The 21,647-nt window shown below is 37.1% G+C and overlaps 1 protein-coding gene across 2 annotated transcripts; it reads left to right on the top strand.

Moving 5' to 3' along the window:
* Positions 1 to 11,096: 11,096 nt before the first annotated feature.
* LOC139941980 (cAMP-regulated phosphoprotein 19-B-like) lies at positions 11,097 to 18,114 on the top strand. 2 transcript variants are annotated; one of them, XM_071938635.1, is made up of 4 exons: positions 11,097 to 11,143; positions 12,642 to 12,973; positions 13,932 to 14,030; positions 14,893 to 18,114. In XM_071938635.1, the coding sequence occupies exons 2-4, from the start codon at positions 12,707 to 12,709 to the stop codon at positions 15,100 to 15,102; spliced, it is 576 nt and encodes a 191-aa protein (XP_071794736.1). In that variant the 5' UTR covers positions 11,097 to 11,143; positions 12,642 to 12,706; the 3' UTR covers positions 15,103 to 18,114. The 2 variants fall into 2 exon arrangements, with proteins under 2 accessions (XP_071794736.1, XP_071794737.1); XM_071938636.1 differs by lacking the exon at positions 11,097 to 11,143 and adding an exon at positions 11,148 to 11,249.
* The last annotated feature ends 3,533 nt before the right edge of the window (positions 18,115 to 21,647 follow it).

The raw sequence follows: 21,647 nt of genomic DNA, 5'->3' as shown, positions 1-21,647 counted from the left end.
AAGCATCTGAAAGCACATAACTTTGTGTGACAAGGTTTTTTTTTTTCCTTCATTATTCTCTCGCAACTTCAACGACCAATCAAGTTCAAATTTTCACAGGTTTGATATTTTATGCGTATGTTGAGATACACCAAGTGAGAAGACTGGTCTTTGACAATTACCAATAGTGTCCAGTGTCTTTAACTAGTCTTGTTCAACTATTATTGTTATTTAATTGATGTCATTTAATATTCACTTACTAATTTTTAAAACAAATAAATATGTAATACACAATAAAACTGTGTGCACACTTTATTAAAAAATCTTTACTTTTATTAAAACACCAAAGAAACCACATTTTGAAATAAGCAATTAGTTTTGTTAAGTGAAAAGAACAAACAAAGATCACTTTGCTGGTATTGGGGGGGGGGGCTTGCACTAATCATGCTTCAACCTATTTCTGTATTAATTGTATATTCATTAGCAGGGGCGGATCCAGGATTTCAAGGGGTGAACTTGTAAGGGGTGACGTAAGGGTTGACTTTGTAAGGGGTAACTTTGTAAGGGGGTGGCTCTGTAAGGGCTGACTTTGTAAGGGGTTGACTTTATAAGGGGTTGACTTATAAGGGGTGACTTTGTAAGAGAGGGTGACTAATTTGTCAGGGGGCGACTTTGTAAGGGGGTGATTTTTGTAAGGGGTGTAAGGGGGTAACTTTGTCAGAGGGTTACTTTATGGGTGACTTTATACGTGGCGACTCTGTACGGAGGTGACTTTGTGAGGGGGGTGACTTTGTGAGGGGGTCTTTTTATAGGGGTGACTTTGTAAGGGGGTAACTTTGTCAGAGGGTGACTATGTCAGGGGGTGACTTTGTAAGGAGGTGACTTTGTCAAGGGACGACTTGTAAGGGGTTGACTTTATAAGGGCTGACTTTGTAAGGGGGTCAGTTTGTCAGGAGGCGACTTTGTAAGGGGTGACTTTGTAAGGGGTGACTTTGTAAGGGGGCGGGTGACTTTGTTAGGGGTGACATTATACGTGGCGACTCTGTAGGGGGGTTAACTTTGTAGGGGGGTGACTTCGTGAGGGGGTCTTTGTATAGGGGTGACTTTGTAAGGGGGTGACTTTGTAAGGGGGTGACAAACTTGGCAAAGTCACATCCTAACAAGTCACCCCTAGGTTAGCAATATTTTTGTCAACTTCTGAGACTTTTTAAATGTGCCGTTTTTGTTGTTGTTTGTGGGGTTTTTTTTTTAGGGGAGGTCTTATCGTAGTCGACCAGACCGAGGTTAAAAGAGAGCCACTATAACAGCCCAAACAAAGAGGGCTATCCCCGCCCCCTACCAACACCCCCTCCAACGTCCAGCCCAGAGAGGCAATTGTAAAAGGTAGATGTTAGTTTCCAAACGCCAGGAGTCGATCGTTACACGTGAAAAGGATCCGAAATAACCACACTGTTAAGAACGCTTTTAGACTTGACTAAGTCCGTGCAGCATTTCTCGTGTTGCGAGCGGATGGGACCCACTGCAGGGGTACATACGTATCACTCTCCACGTTGCAAAACTTCTCAACACAAACGTACGTTATCAATTAAGTTAAGGCCAATCAAAGACTGGTCCATTCCCTTTCAGTACACAAGAGATTCATCTAGTTCTGCTGATTTTAATAATTAAGACCGAGAGTCCCCCTAAATTGCTTCATATACTGTGGCAAGTCACTTTGCCGTGCGTACAGTTTAAGAATTCATTTTATCATAGTTTGATAAAGCTCCTTTGTATTTATTTGAGATTTTTAAAAATTAAAGACCACGCGAGTCCCTTTGCAGCATAGGCTACTGTGCGTGTGTAAACAACGTTCACCGCTGTGCGCACAGTTTAAGATTTCATCAACGCCACGGGTCGATTTGTAAAACGGTTTATCAATACGGTATCATTCAAATTAGACAAATCAAAGACTGTCATTACCTAAACAAAGCATTCATGTAGCCTTACTGATTTTATTATTATTTTATAAAGCTCCGTTATATTTATTTCAGATTTCTGAAAATTACACACCACGAGTCCCTTTGCAGCATACTGTGCGCGTGTATTACACTGCTGTGCGCACAGTTTAAGATTTCATCAACAATAATAATAATAATAATAAGACTTGTAATGCGCACATATCCACCCTGCTGGGTGTTCAAGGCGCAGTAAAACCAAAAACAAAACAAAAACAAACACAACACAAAGAAAAACAGACACAACAAAATTAGTCATTGAAAACCTGTGACATAAGATAAGTTTTGAGAAGAGACTTGAATTTTGCAGTACAAACACAAGATCGAAGATTAAGTGGTAGAGAGTTCCAGATGCGTGGCGTAGCTGAAGAAAAAGACCTGTCACCCCATGAGTGTCGAGACTTGGGTTCAATGAGGAGAAGCATAGAACTTGATCGAAGATTCCTTGATGGAGTGTAAACGTGAAGCAGTTCAGAAATATAGTGGGGAGCTTTGCCATTAAGAGCTTTGTGGACAATGAGCATCAGCTTGAAGATGATTCGTTGAGAGATAGGCAGCCAGTGTAGTTGTTTCAGAATGGGGGTGATAGAACAGGATTTTCTAGACAGTGTCACAATGCGGGCAGCAGTATTTTGGAGCCGTTGAAGTCGGGAAATCTGGTTGTTAGGAAGACTGTAGAGAAGAGCAATGCCGTTGTCAAGACGAGAAGTAACAAATGCGTGAATGACCTTTTCAGTGGCACTTTTGTCCAAGTACTTGCGAATCTTACCTATATTCCTGATGTGATATGATGATAAACGAACAATGTTGTTGATGTGTGGCTGAAGTGTCATCGATGAATCAAAAATAACCCCTAAGTTCCGAGCTTTCAGCGAGGGAGCTATCCGAGCATCACCGATGGAGATGTATGGCACTGAAACCTTAGTTAACTGTTGACGTGACCCAAATAGAAGGAACTCTGTCTTATCATCATTTAACTTCAGGAAGTTTTGTTGTGTCCAACGTCGAATCTCTTGGATGCATTTATCAAGTCTTGCAATAGATGCATTGGCGTTTTCTTGAGAAGATTTAAACGTGATGTATAGCTGAGTGTCGTCTGCGTACACATGGTAATTCAGATTAAATTTCAGGATGATGTCACGAATCGGTAAAGTGTACAGCGTAAACCACTGCGGGCCGAGTACCGACCCCTGTGGCACAGAGTAGTTCAAAACAACAGGGTCGGATATCGCGGTGCCAATACATACATGCTGAGTTCTATTGTAGAGATACGATTTGCACCATGCTAGGGCTGTGTCCTCTATGCCAAGGTGATTCTGGAGCCGAGAGAGAAGGATGTTGTGATCGACAGTGTCAAAAGCAGCACTCAAGTCTAGCAGGACTAGTGCTGTTAGGTTACCATTGTCCATTGCAGAGAGAATATCGTTGCTCACACGGACTAGTGCAGCCTCGGTCCCATGGAAAGGCTTGTATGCTGACTGGAACACGTCGGACAGGTTGAAAGTATGAATGTGATCAGAAATACGTGATGAAACTACTCGTTCGATGACTTTTCCAAGATATTTTAAGTTTGCAACCGGTCTGTAGTTTTTGAATATCTCCTTGTCCAGGTTTGGTTTCTTGATGAGCGGCCTGATGTAGGAAACGTTGAGGCTATCGGGGAAACAACCGGAACTGAGGGATTCGTTTACAAGCTTAGTGATGTAGGGTACAAAAAGATCGATGTTTTGCTTTATCATGGATGTTGACACTGGATCCAGCTCACAGGATTTTGAAGGAGATTTCATAATAACCCTTTGAATCTCAGCAACAGTCGCAGGCTCAAACACAGATAGTCTACACTCTGGTTGAAGTTGTGGCAATGTCTGCGGCACGTTGTAAGGGACTGATGAAAATGATGAGCGGATGTCTGAAATCTTGGTGACAAAGAATTTCTGGAACTCATTTGCTAAGTCCTGGTCATTGTAAGTGGATGGAAGGACAGGGGTTTTGGGTTTGAGCAACAACTTACCAATTATCTTGAAAAGCTTCTTTTGATCTCCTGAGGATTCTTGTACTTGAGATGAATAATGGATGATCTTTGCCTGGTTGATCAAATTCCTAACTACTTTACATTGGTTACGATATTCTTGTCGTTGAATTGCCAATTTGCCATTTTTCCGCCACTTCCGCTCCAGTTGACGACAGATCTTTCTCGCTGTACGAATATCATCATTGAACCAGGAGACTTCAGTTCGGACCTTGACTGATCTCGTTTTCCAAGGTGCGTATTTATCCAAGATGTCACTGACTGTACTCTCATATTGGCTGACATAGGAATCCAAGCAGTCGTGATCAACTTCTAGATTTGCTAAATGGGAGCCTATGTCGCGGAACACTTCGGTAGGATTAACATGTTTCCATTGTCGGCTCTTTATAGTAACGGTTGGGACTTTGGGCTTGCACAGACTCAAGTTACACATGACTGCATAATGGTCTGATAATCCAGGTAGAATAACAAAGTTTGAGACAATTGGTGGGGAGATTTCACGAGTTATGACAAGGTCTAGGCAATGACCGAGACGATGAGTCGGCTCCTTGATATGCTGGGTAAGACCAAAAGCCTGAAGTAGATGCTTAAACTGGTTTGCATTGGTGTTGTGGATGTCATCAACATGAATGTTAAAGTCGCCTGTGATGATGATTTCCGATGGATGAAGCAGATATTCCAAAATCAAATTCTCAAACTCCCTTAGAAAACTTGAGAAAGTCACATGTTGGCCGTTTGAATCCCTCTCAGGTCTGTATACAATGACAAGGCGAACAGATTTAGAGTTTCCGGAAACTTCAGCATGAAGAGATTCAAAAGTTGTGTACTGGACGTCATTACTTTTCACAGAGACAGATAAAGTAGATCTGTACAGTATTGCAACTCCTCCACCAGTCTTGTGAGGTCTTGGGATGTGATGAAAAATCGGGTCGATTTGTAAAACAGTTTATCAACACGTTATTCAAACGAAGCCAGTCCAAGACTGTCACTACCTAAACAAAGCATTCATGTAGCATTACTGATTTTATCATAATTTTATAAAGCTCCATTATATTTGTTTCAGGTTTTTGAAAATTACACACCACGAGTCCCTTTGCAGCATACTGTGCGCGTGTACTGCACTGCTGTGCGCACAGTTTAAGATGTCATTAACGCCACGGGTCGATATGTAAATTGGTTTATCAATACGGTATAATTCAAATTAGACCAATCAAAGACTGTCATTACCTACACAAAGCATTCATGTAGCATTACTGATTTTATCATAATTTTAAAGTTCTCCATTATATTTGTTTCAGATTTATGAAAATTACATTCCACGAGTCCATTTGCAGCATACTGTGCGTGTGTACTACACTGCTGTGCGTACAGTTTACAATTTCATCAACGCCACGGGTCGATTTGTAAAACGGTTTATCTATATGGTATCATTCAAATTAAACCAATCAAAGACTGCCATTCCCTAAACAAAGGATTCATGTAGCATTACTGATTTTATCATAGTTTTATAAAGCTCCGTTATATTTATTTCAGATTTTTGAAAATTACACACCAAGAGTCCCTTTGCAGCATACTTTGTATGTGTACTACACTGCTGTGCGCACAGTTTAAGATTTCATCAACGCCACGGGTCAATTTGTAAAACGGTTTATCTATATGGTATCATTCAAATTAAACCAATCAAAGACTGCCATTCCCTAAACAAAGGATTCATGTAGCATTCCTGATTTTATCATATTTTTATTAAGTTCCATTATATTTATTTAAGATTTTTGAAAATTACACACCACGCGTCCCTTTGCAACATACTTTATGGTGTACATCACTGCTGTGCGTACAATCAACGATTTCATCAACGCCACGGGTCGATTTGTAAAACGGTTTATCAATACGTTATCATTCAAATTAGACCAATCAAAGACTGTCATTACCTAAACAAAGCATTCATGTAGCATTACTGATTTTATCATAATTTTATAAAGTTCCGTTCTATTTATTTCAGATTTTTGAAAAGTACACACCACGAGTCCCTTTGCAGCATACTTTATGGTGTACATCACTGCTGTGCGTACAGTCAACGATTTCATCAACGCCACGGGTCGATTTGTAAAACGGTTTATCAATACGGTATAATTCAAATTAGACCATTCATAGACTGTCATTACCTAAACAAAGCATTCATGTAGCATTACTGATTTTATCATAATTTTATAAAGTTCCGTTCTGTTTATTTCAGATTTTTGAAAAGTACACACCACGAGTCCCTTTGCAGCCTAGTTTGCCTGTTTTCACCGCTGCTGTGCGCACAGTTAACAATTTCATCAACGCCACGGGTCGATTTGTAAAACGGTTTATCAATACGTTATCGATCAAACGAAGCCAATCCGAGACTGTCATTACCTAAACAAAGCATTCATGTAGCATTACTGATTTTATCATAATTTTATAAAGCTCCATTATATTTATTTCAGATTTTTTAAAATTACAGACCACGAGTCCCTTTGCAGCATACTGTGCGTGTGTACAACACTGCTGTGTGTACAGTTTACAGTTTACGACGCCACGGGTCGATTTGTAAAACTTTTTATCAAAAGGACCCGCCCTTTGATGGTCCTTCGATTATGTCGTCCTACAACTTACACGAATGCAGAAAAAGATTGCTGGTGATGGACCGGGAGCAATGGTTTTCATGTATTCAATTTCAAGTAATGAAACAAACAACTTCACTTATATCTAAACTGAAGACACGCTTGGTTTAAAAGTTGTTTCCTTTATAATGTAAAGGCAAACACTCTTCACACCTTAGCAGTTGAACATCTGCCAAGATTTCTGTCACACAATACAAAATCAGGTCTTGGTCAGTTTCCAATACATGCCCCCCCCCCCATGAATAAATATAGGTTTTCTCGGTCAAATTTGGCAAATGAACAGTGGAATTAACTTTCATGCGCTGGAATTAAAGCTGTTTTGCCTCTCCAGTTGTGACTGCGTTTCAAATTTAGAATTCGGCCCTTCAATTTCGTATTGAGTCGAGTTATTAAAATTCCTTTAACACATCAATTTAGCGTATCGTCATTCTTTTTCGAGACACACAAGCTTGAAGAAGCGTCTGCGAATTTCAATGCTGCTTTGTTGAATTGTTAAATTGAATGACGCTGTCCCCGCAGCATTACAGTTTTTGACTAATCATAAAAACGAAATTACCCTTTTCAGTAGCTTTCGATTTCGCGCGAATTAGAACAGGTTGATGGTTAAATTGGCTGCAAATTTGCCGAAATTGACCAAGAAAATCTATAAATAAATAAATAAATAAATAAATAAATAAATAAATAAATAAATAAAATAAACAAATAAGATATATAATGAGTAAGGTATAAATGGCCTTAGCTTTCGATCCAAACAGGACCTTCTTCGGAGGCATAAAGTACAAAAATAATTAATAAATAAATTTAAAATAGAAAAAAGAGAAAAAAAATTAACACCGTTTGGGCAGGGGTGTGATAGGTTGTTGACATCGAAAAATAAACTATGGGCAAAGCGTGAAGCTTGCGAGCGCGGAAGCATCCGAATGCGAGGCATTCTTACATTCATTTTCTTTGGTTTTGAAAGCCCACAATCTGGGGTGTTTCATGTGGTTTTTATCTAAGTTAATTTTCTCATGAATTTTATCTTAGTTATAAAATCTATTAATTGGAATAAAAAAGAGAAAAAGAGGATTAATCACACCCTGGTAATGGAAATATAATAAAGACAATCAGATTTAAAAGAAAGTACGGAACAGTTGCCTACAATTTTTTCAGTCAATTTTAGGCCATCACGACAAACAAAAATAAATCGTCTGCTTATTTGACAAAATTGAGTGTCTTCACTAGTGACACTCATACTATCGCTCTAGATATATTATTTTTTACAGAGAAATCAGCAACTACCTGATTTTTTCCCCACATGTACTTATGGTAGTCCCGAATAACATGTGAAAGTCGTCAATGGTAAAACTTGCAAAGTACGAGTTGTTTTAATTATAGAAAATAATTATTGGAAAATAGCGCCCTCTATTGGTCGAAACTGGAGAACTGTGCACAAACTGTACAAATGGGCAAATCACCATGCACAAAAGAATTGGGAAATTATTTAACTGTTTCGTCCAATTGAGTGCCTTGCAGTCCTTGATAGCCGGTCTGTGCTGGCTTACTCACTTATATCATAGATGAAGGACAGCCTTCCTCTATGCTTTATCAAACCAAAGTGTTTCTGTGTCGTATGTGAAAACATTACTTCATTCCCCCCTTAATTTTAATTCAATTGTTTTAATACTATCACCAACAAAACTTTCTGAACCTAATTTTGGTCATTTACTAAGTTTACGGAGCTAAGACAGGCCATTTAAATTTTAACTAAATGAAGAACTTGATACAAAAAGAGGATATTGTATGGAAAAGCCCCACATTTTTATTTCTCACCGATTTTTCTTTGTTCCTTCCTTCTCTAGATGCCACTTTCTTATGATACAATATTCAAAAATCAAAAATAAACAGAATGGAGCATTATACAAATGGGATAAAATCAGTAATGCTACATAAATCCTTTGTTATCGTATTGATAAACCGTTTTACAAATCGACCCGTGGCGTTGATGAAATCTTAAACTGTGCGATAGCGGTGTTGTACACACGCACAGTGTGCTGCAAAGGGACTCGTGGTCTTTAATTTAAAAAAGAACTGAAATAAATATAATGGAGCTTTATAAAATTATGATAAAATCAGTAATGCTACATGAATGCTTTGTTTAGGTAATGACCGTCTTTGATTGGTCTAATTTGAATGATACCGTATTGATAAACCGTTTTACAAATCGACCCGTGGCGTTGATGAAATTGTAAAATGTACGCACAGCAGTGCAGTACACACGCAAAGTATGCTGCAAATGAACTCGTGGTGTGTAATTTTCAAAAATCTAAAATAAATAGAACGGAACTTAATAAAAATATGATAAAATCAGTAATGCTACATGAATGCTTTGTTTAGGTAATTACAGTCTTTGATTGGACTAGTTTGAATGATAACGTGTTGATAAACTGTTTTACAAATCGACCCGTGGCATTGATGAAATTGTAAAATGTACGCACAGCAGTGTAGTACATGTGCACCGTATGCTGCAAATGAACTCGTGGTGTGTAATTTTCAAAAATCTGAAATAAATAGAACAAAGCTTTATAAAATTATGATAAAATCAGTAATGCTACATGAATGCTTTGTTTAGGTAATGACAGTCTTTGATTGGTCTAATTTGAATGATAACGTGTTGATAAACTGTTTTACAAATCGACCCGTGGCGTTGATGAAATTGTAAAATGTACGCACAGCAGTGCAGTACACAGGCACAGTATGCTGCAAAGGGACTCGTGGTGTGTAATTTTCAAAAATCTGAAATAAATATAACGGAGCTTTAAAAATTTATGATAAAATCAGTAATGCTACATGAATGCTTTTTATAGGGAATGACAGTCTTTGATTGGCTTCATTTGAATGATACCGCATTGATAAACTGTTTTACAAATCGACCCGTGGCGTTGATGAAATCTTAAACTGTACGCACAGCAGTGTAGTACACATACAAAGTATGCTGCAAAGGGACTCGTGATGTGTAATTTTCAAAAATCTGAAACAAATATAATGGAGCTTTAAAAAATTATGATAAAATCAGTTATGCTACATGAATGCTTTGTTTAGGTAGTGACAGTCTTGGACTGGCTTCGTTTGAATGATAACGTGTTGATAAACTGTTTTACAAATCGACCCGTGGCGTTGATGAAATCTTAAACTGTACGCACAGCAGTGTTGTACACACGCACAGTATGCTGCAAAGGGACTCGTGGTGTGTAATTTTCAAAAATCTGAAATAAATATAATGGAGCTTTATTAACTTGTGATAAAATCAGCAGTGCTACATGAATGCTTTGTTTAGGTACTGACTGTCTTTGATTGGCTTCGTTTGAATGATAACGTGTTGATAAACTGTTTTACAAATCGACCCGTGGCGTTGATGAAATCTTAAACTGTGCGCACAGCAGTGTAGTACACATACAAAGTATGCTGCAAAGGGACTCGTGGTGTGTAATTTTTAAAAATCTGAAATAAATATATTGGAGCTTTATAAATTTATGATACAATCAGTAATGCTACATGAATGCTTTGTTTAGGTAATGGCAGTCTTGGATTGACTTCGTTTAAATGATAACATGTTGATAAACCGTTTTACAAATCGACCCGTGGCGTTGATGAAATCGTAAACTGTGCGCACAGCGGTGTTGAACACACACGAACAGTAGCCTATGCTGCGACAGGACTCGCGTGGTCTTTAATTTTCAAAAATCTGAAATAAATATAATGGAGCTTCATAAAATTATGATAAAATCAGTAATGCTACATGAATGCTTTGTTTAGGTACTGGCAGTCTTTGATTGGTTTCGTTTGAACAATAACGTGTTGATAAACTGTTTTTACAAATCGACCCGTGGCGTTGATGAAATCGTAAACTGTTCGTATAGCAGACTCGTGGTCTTAAATTTTTTTTTAATCTGAAATAAATGTAATGGAGTTTTATAAAAATACGATAAAATCAGTAATGCTACAGGAATCCTTTGTATAGGGAATGGCAGTCTTTGATTGGCTTAATCTGAAAGATACCGTATTGATAAACAGATTTTAACAAATCATCTTTTAGTTGATGAAGAGTTTGTATTCTGTGGCTACACATTGCTTTGTTGTTTATTTAAAAAATCTGGAAATAAACTTTAAAAATCAGCAATACATGACCCCTTTGTATGTTAATGGTTGTGAATAAAAATAAATAAAACAAATGTCTCAACTTAAGAGCGAAACTCCAAAACATCGGTGTAGCTACCATACAAAAATACACAAACAAATCTTAGGGAGAAAAAGCTCAAGGAATGGTAGCGAGTCTATGTATTGCTGCCCCGTTTGACGACTACCGATTACATCGGATCCTTTCGAGTAGCGATCGACTCCTGGCGTTTGGAAACTAACATCTACCATTGTAAAAAAGTGACCCGTTAATTACTGATTATAGCGCCCTCAATCGGTAAACGTAAGAACGTCATCGGCGCCATCTTCCATTATCGGTAGGTTGATTTTCTGTGAAATCAAGATATTTATTTAGTATAGTTTAAGATATTTTACGGGTTGGTTTGTTAGAGGAGTTCTAAACTCAGCATTTTGATGATTAAGGTAGGGTGCTTTATAAGTCCTGTTACAATTGCCGGGCTCAACTGAACTTGGTTGGCTATGGTTTGACTTTTTATTTTTGTTATGAATTTTGTGTTGAGTTTGTTGATTGCAGCCATCATCATGTTTTTGTCATGGTCATTCCTCTGTTAAAAACTTCCCAAAACGATATCATGTGCAGGCTACAGGCCAGAGTTTACTAGCTACTGAGTTGTATCGTCTTACTTGTGTCAGAGCAGAGCAAGAAAGACCAGAGAGCGCTTTCTATTGACAGATATCAGCATCCTCTCCCTCTGGTCTGAATCTGAGTCTGTTATTTTTCTGTAGAATTCAATTTATTTGACTTGTTGAAGGACTGTCTTGACACCGTGACCGTGCCGTGCGTGATTAATGATTATCGATAATAATCATTATATGCCTGTGCCTCTCCAGTCAATTGATCATTTCATGAAATTCATACGTAAATTGTGCATTTTGACTTGTTTTAAGTTGTATTTACTTTAAAATTTAGGATTTTTGTTTTGTGATTTAAAAGCAGAATTCAGACAATCAATTCGTGTTTCGGGAGGATAGAGGGTTTGTAACGAATTAATACAAAAATAATAATAACGCCAACGTAGACCCAGTAACTGGGGCGCTGTACTATTCTGACATTCTCGGTCGTACTAGTTCGACCGAGAATGTCAAAGTTTCGAAAAAAGGAGTACAGCGCCCCAGTTACTGGGTCTACGCCACTGGCTATTCTTAACTATAAATTATAGTTATGTTCACAGTTTTTATTTCATTGATTGAGCTTCATTATGTGTAGTTGTAGGCCTAACTCATTATCAACAGAATTTCATTGTATGTTGCAATTTCTATAAAATGTAGGATTTTAAATGTTCATGTTTTCTTCTTTCATTGAGGTGTGATATTATTTATTACATGTAACTGTATTTAATTGTTTGGTGCAATTTTGGTAAATACTAAAATGTCAGATTTTTGTTTTCTTCCATTGAGCTGTGTGTGCCTGGCTGCAAACATTTCCGATTGTGTTGTTTTGTAACAGGTTGTGTTGTGGTGCGGTCCACAATGACCTCTACTCAGTGACTATAAATCCTTAAGTATTGAAATGACCATCTGCAGAAATAACCTACGAATTGCCTTATTATAGTGTAGGCTTGGTCTAAACGCACTGCTCAGTTGTTGGACTCAAGTCTCTGTTGCACTGCATGGTAGGCCTATGCAATGCAATGGAGAAGCCCAGCTATCTATCTAAATAGATACTGGTACACAAAACAGATAAAACATTTAAAGTAGATCACTTGTCAGTATAATCAAGACAGAGTGACAGCCCATTTTTTTTTGTAGCAATGTTTTTTTGTTTTAACTTGTAGATATTCTGTTAATTTGCAGCTTCTGATGTAGGTTTGATTTCTAGTCTAATCTTCAAGCACTCCGTTGTTTACACACACTCCAAAATGTCTGAAGATACAGTAAAGAGTGATTCACCAACAGTGCCAGAGTCGGAACCAGAAGTCGCCATGGAAACAACATCACAAGCAGAGTCTGCTACCGTCGAGGAGAAATCTTCACCACTTCCTTCAGTTGAGGATGAAGACAAACCGACACCTCTGCCTACTGTTACAGAAGACGTCAAACCTGCTCCATTACCTACTGCAACGCTGACTGCAACAGAAAAAGATAAACCACCCTTCAAGAAACCCATGGATATTAAGAAACCACAGGTCAGTTTTACTGTCAGTTTTGTTTTCAAATTACTGTTCAGTGATTAAAAGATGTTAAGTTTGCATCAGGGGTAAAGAATATGGTTTTAACCTTACACCGATGTGTGTAAGCAATGTATTCTCTGTACTTTTCCCTTACACCGATGCGTGTAAGCACTGTATACTCAGTACTTTCCTGAGTTCTGTCAAAGAAATCACAGGCATATTACTTTGGTGTTTAGGGTTTTTATCAGTTTATAGTGTTATTATCAATTCTCTAACAGTTTGCAATTTTATTCATCAATGTCATTGATCATTTATTTGTATTCCAATAAGTTTTTAACCGTTTTTTTTTTCATTTGAAATATTCTGTAAATTTTTTAACTTAATTGTTTTTATTTATTTTGTTTGTTTTCTCTTGCCTTGTTTTCCATGATTCATCTTTTTGCTCTTTGCTACATGTGTGCTAACCTTTGATAAATGTGTGCATTTTTTCTTTCTTATTGTTCAATTTTGGTGTATTTTATTCCATTGTTTAACCTCTTAATGTTGTGCAGGTATTTTTGCCATGTTCTTGCTGTGTTTTTATCCACATAAATTCAATCAATCATTCATTCATTATGGCTTATTATTGTAGAATGTATCTTGTATAAACTGCTCTTTAAGAGAAGACTGTCTCTAGCAAATTGATTATTATTTCTTAGATTTATATAAAGTCAGCTCTCGTTATAAAGAGCACTGATAAGAAGAGGTTCTGCTTATTAAGAGTAGGCCTACATTATGAAGTCCTAAATCTCATTTTGTTTTCTTAACATTCCTGTTATTAAAAGGTCATTTGGCCAGTCACAACGACCTTGTTATAATTAGAGTTGTCTTGTATCTATTATGTAGTCTGTTAGGCCTAATGCTTTCTTTAATAACTAAAAAACATCAATCGTTTTGAAAATGTCTGATGGTTTTCATTTCTTTCCTGTTCCAGCTTTCCCCTGAAAAGGCAGAAGAAGCCAAACTAAATGCCAAGTACGGGAAAGTAAAACCTGGTGGCTCAGACTTCCTCCGCAAGAAATTAAACAAAGGCGTAAGTATAACAAGGGTATCTACTAAGGACAGCTAACATGAAAGACACTCCAAGCCTAATATCTGTAGTCTGCTTGGAAACAAATTGCATTATTATTCTAAAGATGTTTGATCCCTAGAATATTGATTCATAGCTTGAGTGTCACCATCAATGGATGCTGGGCTTACAGAAATGTATGGCTTCATTAATAACCGTATTTATAACGCGCCTTTTGCCAAAGGATACAAAGCACCAGGTATTATTACTGCAAGGAGTAGGGCAAATTTTGAGATATAAGACCTAATCCTTAAGCACCATGTAATGGTTTACAAGGTGCTGTGGCCCAATATGCTGCCAATCCAGCCAGGAACACCGGGGCGAACCCCTTCTCTTTTCGAAGAGTGCACTGGGTTCTTTTACATGCGTTTACTCAACACATGGGACCAACGGCTTTACGTCCCATCCGAAGGACGAAGCAATGGTCATGTGTCTTGCTTATGGACAAAAGTGTCACGGCTGGGGATTCGAACCCACACTCTGCTGATCAGAAACACCAGAGTTTGAATTCGGTGCTCTTAACCGCTCGGCCACGACACTCCCATTACGTGTATATGTTTTTCATTCTTTTCATTAAGGATTTTAAAATGACCAATAAGTGATGAAATGAAACGTTGTCAATTAGTAGATATTATTGATATTCCTCTACTGTTCTTAATCATGTCTACTTGTGATGATATTGAATGGTGATTGGATGAGTTTTTACATTTTTAAACTCTCTGTTTTCTTTGTTAAATTTAACAATGAAAATATTTCTTTTTGATGCAGTCCTTTGTATTTATCTGTACATGTATATATATTTTCATTTTATTTGTTATTATCTCAGGTGAAATATTTTGATTCTGGTGACTACAACATGGAGCAGCAATCAGGAAAGTTAAGAAATCGAGGCAAACCACCTGGCTTGGCTGGACCTCCAGGGGTACGCCTTCCAGTCCAATCTCCTCTTGGTCAAGCTACAGGAAAGACAATCCCAACACCTGCCTCCATACCACATAGGAAACAATCTACAGAGATTAGTAAGCTGGCAGTGTAGCACTAGAAGTAGAGTAGACGCTAGAAGGTTAGTGTGAAACGGCAAAACTCAAGTCCTTTATTTACATTCTCTACATCGGTGTCTGGTTCCTAATGGACACAATGACAGTTTAAGTTCTAATGTGTATTTCTATATAAAGTGATCAGACTATTTTCCCCTTGCAGTCTCACTTTGGTTTCATTGATGTGAATTGATGTCAAAACAAGATGGCTGTACTGTGTCAAAGGTCAAAGGACTGTTGTTGTAACACTTGGTTGGTATGGTAACCGTATTTTATGTTCTATAAATTGTGATTTGAAACTGAGACATAAACATCTTTGGCGGGACTTGGGGCAGAGCAGGGAAATTACAACGTTCTCTTTAAATACTTAGGGAAGGGCAGGGCAACTATCCACATCCATAAAGAAGTATTGCAGGGCAACCATTTAAAAACGTTTTTGTGTGTGTTAAAAGATAATACAAAAAGTTTGTTTTGAACATAAAGCTCCTTTCTGGTCATGATACTTTTCTTTTGTGAAGTTTGTAAGAAAGTGTTTTACTAAGTCAAAGCTAAAAGGTTGGAGACTACGTTGATAAATATTCATTTATGAGTTAGTTTGCTAATTAATTGTGTTTGCATATTCATTTGTATTGTAATGAGAATCAAATCCAATGATTTTTGTGCATGCATTGATGGGAAATCATATGGAGTGGCATATACGGACATTTCCATTTCTAATGTGTATAAATTTGAATTATAAAATGCCACTTTTGCTTTTTGGTAGCCAAGCCAAATTCAGTTCAAGTATGAATTGTTGGTTATGCAGTCTACAATGCTTTGCTTGTTGCTTCAGTTGGTTTGTATTTTACTCCGTCTTTATGATGTTAGTTTATTCATGTTATGGACTGGTATGGATTCTTCATTGTCATTATGTGTGTATTGTTCTAGAATAAGGGTTTCAGATTTGCCACTGTCTACTTGATGATATTATCGCCATGTCTGTCTGATTTACTGTTAGTCTTATGTATATAATCCAATCTCATTTATGTAAAACCTCTTCTACTCTACATTCTCCAGTGAGTTTCCCAATCATTTGAAATCATTCAACTTCACTGGTTGTGTATGGTGGCACAGGCCCGTATGCTTTCGTTTTTGAAAGGGCAAGGGCACAAAGGCTTTTGCTCCTTCAGGGCACCCTGTTAGGAAATTGTATTTGTCTACTACAGCATTTCAAGGGCACCAAGGCAATGATCAGGGGGCATTGAGGTAATCGCCTTTGTTGCCTCAGTGAAGTACCCAGCCTGGTGGCACAAGTGTGCACTGAGTTGCCTGCCTACTGGGTAAATGATATCATATTACAGGCTGCCTAAAATAAAGTTGATCTATCATTTAACATGAGAGTGGATCATGAATTGTAAGACAGTAGGATGGTAACCCAAGGTCTGTTAACTTACTTATCTAGTATTTTATAGAGAGCTACGTCTGTACATGAACCAGGCAATGGTGGTCTAGTGGTAAGACATCTGCTCTAGAAAGTGAAGGTTGTGGGTTCAAATCCCACCCAAGTAATACCCCTGTTGATTTGTTTCACTTGAATCTGGAAAGTACTGAGTATACATCAATAAAAGAGTACACCTGTACAACCAAATAATAATCTAGTAAACAATCAATGTTGTATCCTTACTCTATTCGAACAGGAAATTTCTCATCAATGCATCGTTAGTCGATACAAAGGGATGCCAGATTAAAACCTTGTAGATTTGTAAAATTGCTTTTCGTTTTTATTTTTAAAGTTTTCTTTGATTAATGTAAAAACTTTGCATGGTTGAATAGGAGAAGCAAAAGTTCTGTATTTTTCATTATAAAAAGTGGGGGAAAAGGCCAGGGAGTGGGAGTTCAAGTAATTATTTACTCATGATACATGTAAACCCAGTTAGTATTTTAGGAATAACACTCATGGATAGTCTTTGTCTGGTCGTGTAATTAGCTTTATCATTTGGAACATCAGTTGAGAAAGTTGAATTAGAAAAACAAATAGTGTCGTAACTAAGTGGCTGTGTAGCTTTTTAAGGTTAGTTGATGCTTAAGAAACATTTGAAGTGAGAATGAGTTTCTAGACGGAGATTATTTACACCGTGAACAACCACTTCAAAACACTTCAATCAATAATGAAAGATTGTTTTATTTCAGTCTGCCAAAGTTTCTTTTTTACATGAGCAATCACACTTGTGTTGCTTAGTTTTGTTTTATTGAGGTAATTGCGAAGTTTAAGGTTGAGCATCTCATGCCGTTCAAAAAGAAAATTTTAACTGATAGAGAAGAGTAAGGGTTCTTATGTTTGATACATGTATACTGTGTATGACACAAGAACAAGACTAATAGTAGTGCGGTGTCTTGGGTATCATAATGCGGCTAAGTAATCATTTACATAAAGAAAACAAAGAAGGAAAAACACTCCCACAGGATGAGCATGCTACATCAACAAAGTCTTATTTTTTAAGACATTAAGCAGGCATTTATGCTTCGGTTATGAAAGGTCAGACACCAAGACATTTTCTCCTTGGTAAAGGGCACCCTATGAGGAAATTGTTAATTTCTACTCTAAGCATTTCAAGGGCACCAATGCAATGACCAGGGGGCATGGAGGCAATGTTCAGGGGGCATGGAGGCAATCACCTTCTTTGCCTCCATGAAGTACCAGGCCCGAGACAGTCACTAATGAATTAGACTTGTATCAACAAAAGCTACACAGTCACAATAATCACACACTGTTAATTGACTCGTTGAGTTTTGTACATTGAAAGTTAACAGGCTTTATACTTGATAATACCTAAATGTAAATATAATGTTGACATATTTTAGACTACAATCTGAAAAATCAAGATATGTAATGTACGATGTTGTAATGCCGTGATTTAGCAGCAATGCTATGTGTTATGTGTACATGTGTATAAATCAATACAACAAGATGCTTTACTTTAAACACTGAGTAGTTTTGCGACATTAAACAAGTACGTACCAGTAACCTGCAATCTGTGTGGTATAAAAGTGGATTTATTTCTTTAGGAAACGTCACATTCATATGGCTAAAAATATGTTATTTTTCCTATTCTACATTGAGCCTATAGTTTCTGGTGTGTAAATGACAGGCCTGTAATGCAGCTGTACCGATAGTGAGATGTAGGCATTTAATTTGTGATAGATTTGTTGAGAAAAAGTGGATGTAAAATAGAGAGCCCCCCCCCCCCCAAGCTGAATTTAATCAATGGAGGCAGGTCTTATATTTGGATTCAATCCTAGGTTTAATTGTTATTTGTAAGATTGCTTCAGTTCAATTCAAGAACAATCCTAGAGGTTAACAAAACAATTCTGTGTGTCCTGCCTTGTATGTCGCCCTCTTGTGACAGCTTACATAATAATAATTCTAACCAAAATTGGTTTACACACTGATTGATGTATGATCATGGTGCAATACAAATCCCTCTCATACCTTCATTAAAATTGTATCTGAAGTGTGCCTTATGCTCAGGTTGAAGAGCTCTTCGCTATCGCTCTGCTTAAATTAAAAAACAGATTTCCAAGGCTAGCTAGAAATAACAATTATGAGCTCGGTCACAAGCGACTCAATTAAAAAAGCAATAGGGCCTTATGGGAGGGCTATATGCAGAGAAAGATGCCACATTCATTTACTTTGTGCAGTGTAAAGAATTTATGCCCTTGATAACATTCTCATTAAATATTTTTTATTTTTTCAAGTAAAAAATGAAAACGTAGTTAAAATGGGCTCTTACTTAAAGAAATTGAGGTCATATCTGATAAGTGCATTGACTAATTCCCCATTCAATCTGATTACTCTTAATAACATCACACATTGATCGTTCCCAAACGCCACCTATCACTTCGATAATTTGTTTTATCAAGAGGGGGAGGGGGGGGGGGCACATATCACTCTGATACAGTTTACTGTAATTTGTTTTATCAAGAAGGGGGGGGGGGGGACACACCACATTAATTGTTTAAGAACTAAATTGACTTCACACTTTGAGTTGATTGGTTAAGAGTCGTCTCTTATAACACTACATAGGTGTTATCCTCTTAGGTTTTGTTTTTCATAGTCTGAAGATAATTGAGATATTTTCCCAGATGGCTGGAATTTAATGGCTGTGGGAGTTACATGAAAGCTATGGATTCAATATCTTGTATTATGTTATCTGGAGTTAGGAGGATTCAAGAAATTCCAATGTGGATGTGGTTTACACAATGAATAAAGATGTGTGTTTTCAAATCAAGTTGTCATCAAAATATGCCACACTACTGTTAATTAATGTTGGCAAACAAAAGTTCAAATTACAATATGGTAACACACACTGAAATTTAAATCAGAAATTTGTTTTTAGTTAAGTTTTGTCCGAGCTTTTTAACTGTAAGACAATCTTGCAGAAACAATCGTGGGATAATTAACCTCCTTGTTATTTCAGAAACAACTGGTCAACTTAAACCAATATCACTTTGTTGAAACGTTTTAAGCTGTTAACCGAATTAACCAAACATATCTGTATGAAGTTATTTAGGAAGAATACCTGCATTTATTTCAATTAATAGTAACTAAAATGGTTAACTTTGCCATATATTTATTAAGTCATCCCCTTAAACAGAGCAAGTATTCAATGGTTTTGGCTGTAATGTAACAGTATATACATGTATGCTGAATCGCTCAATCCCAACCAAAACAACCTCCTTCAAGATAATCAGGGGTGAAATAAAAGAAGCCCAGCCTACTCTAGATAGGCTCAATACATCTCCAGTTTCAATCAATCTTTTAGGGGCCAGACGTGGGATGTAGACTTGGCAGAATTTATTCAGGTTGACACTTTATGATCCATTTGAAGCATGATTTAAATCAAATAAAAACCAGCCACGTTGCCTTGTTTTTCAGTTTTTAATGACACACATCGGTGTATGGGTAAAAACAAAATTTAATATTTTTATCCCCGATGGAAATTTAACATCTCTTATAGTTTTTACTTTGTTAAATAGCAGCCTTGCATCTTACTCAAGGAAAACATTACAAGCTTCATTTTGAAGTGAAAATCCACTTAAAATAAAGCGGAGTTAAATATTGTTGCCTATTTATACAACCATAACCATGGTAACCTCCTTATCACACATACACAAAGAAAATAACCAGATAAGACGAGATGCTTTAGTTCCATCTTGCTTTATGCACAATGATGTCGACCTTCAAATACCATTACTATGACTTGTTTAAAGCACTCAAGACATTGAAGCAATCTTGAGGTGAGATGAATTGCCAGGGAATTTGGACATCTTATTTGCATTGTAGCTTCTAAAAATAGTTTTGTTTTATCATTATTCACAATGAAAGACAAAAAACTTCTTTTGTGTTGATTACTGTGGTAACCAATGCAATGAAATAATTTTTAAAATGTTAGGTACATTTATTTTACAGAAGCTCATGAATTGCATCTTCAGTTTTGTGTATTGAACCATCGTTTCAAAATTCCATGTGCCAAGGAGCGTTTGAAGGTAACACACCCCTGTAATTGGTTGATTTTTCTACATTCGTTTGATCTACATGTAGATTTAAGTCAAAACTTGACATGGTAATCATCATAGTACTGCCTTGAATTTCCAACATAAATAAATTGATGAAGTCAAAAGCCCCTGTAAATGTAGACTGCAGTGAAAGTAGATTTTAAATAGTAATGACAGATGCTTTTAAGTCCGGGTATCACAATGTTACACTTAACCAAGAGCCAAGGGCTAATCAAGCACCACTTCTAATGGGTTCACGATGGGGAATATAGATCTAGCTATAACAGCTTGCAGGGCTGTATGCTTCGTTTTTGAAAGGGCAAGGGCACCAAGGCATTTTCTCTTTGGCAAAGGGCACCCTATGAGGAAATTGTAAATTTCTACTGTAACATTTCAAGGGCACCAAGGCAATGACAAGGGGCAACGAAGGCAGTTGCCTCCGTGAAGTATCAGGCCTGAGCTTGGTCTCACCACTTCAAATTTAACACCATTCTTCCAAATCTGAAACTCATAAGTTCTTATAAAAAGATGGTTGAAACTTGATCCCCTTTCCTAAATCCTTTCCTGTTTTGACATAAATTTATGTCTATGTCTCTTATAAAATCATGGCTTAAAGACAGTGGACACTATTGGTAATTACTCAAAATAATTATTAGCAGAAAACCTTACTTTGTAACAAGTAATGGGGAGAGGTTGGTGGTACAAAACATTGTGAGAAACAGCTCCCTCTGAAGTGGAGTAGTTTTCAAGAAAGAAGTAATTTTCCATGAATTTGAATTCGAGACCTCAAGTTTAGAATTTGAGGTCTTAAAATCAAGCATCTGAAAGCACACAACTTCGTGTGACAAGGGTGATTATTTCTTTCATAGTTATCTTGCAACTCCGACGACCAATCAAGCTCAAATTTTCACAGGTTTGTTATTTTATGCATATGTTGAGATACAGCAAGTGAGAAGACTGGTCTTTGACAATTACCAATGGTGTCCACTGGCTTTAATCATGAGATGTG

This window comes from Asterias amurensis, chromosome 9 (assembly GCF_032118995.1).
Source record: "Asterias amurensis chromosome 9, ASM3211899v1".
Taxonomy (NCBI): Eukaryota; Metazoa; Echinodermata; class Asteroidea; order Forcipulatida; family Asteriidae; genus Asterias; species Asterias amurensis.
Note: the sequence above shows the minus strand (reverse complement) of the source record. Positions and strands in the feature narration are given on the sequence as shown.

Excerpts from the sequence above, each read along its gene's own strand:
- LOC139941980 (XM_071938635.1), top strand. The coding sequence starts at position 12,707 with ATGTCTGAAGATACAGTAAAGAGTGATTCACCAACAGTGCCAGAGTCG. Across the intron at positions 12,974-13,931 it reads TGGATATTAAGAAACCACAG|CTTTCCCCTGAAAAGGCAGA; the intron begins GTCAGTTTTACT and ends TTCCTGTTCCAG. Across the intron at positions 14,031-14,892 it reads GCAAGAAATTAAACAAAGGC|GTGAAATATTTTGATTCTGG; the intron begins GTAAGTATAACA and ends TTATTATCTCAG.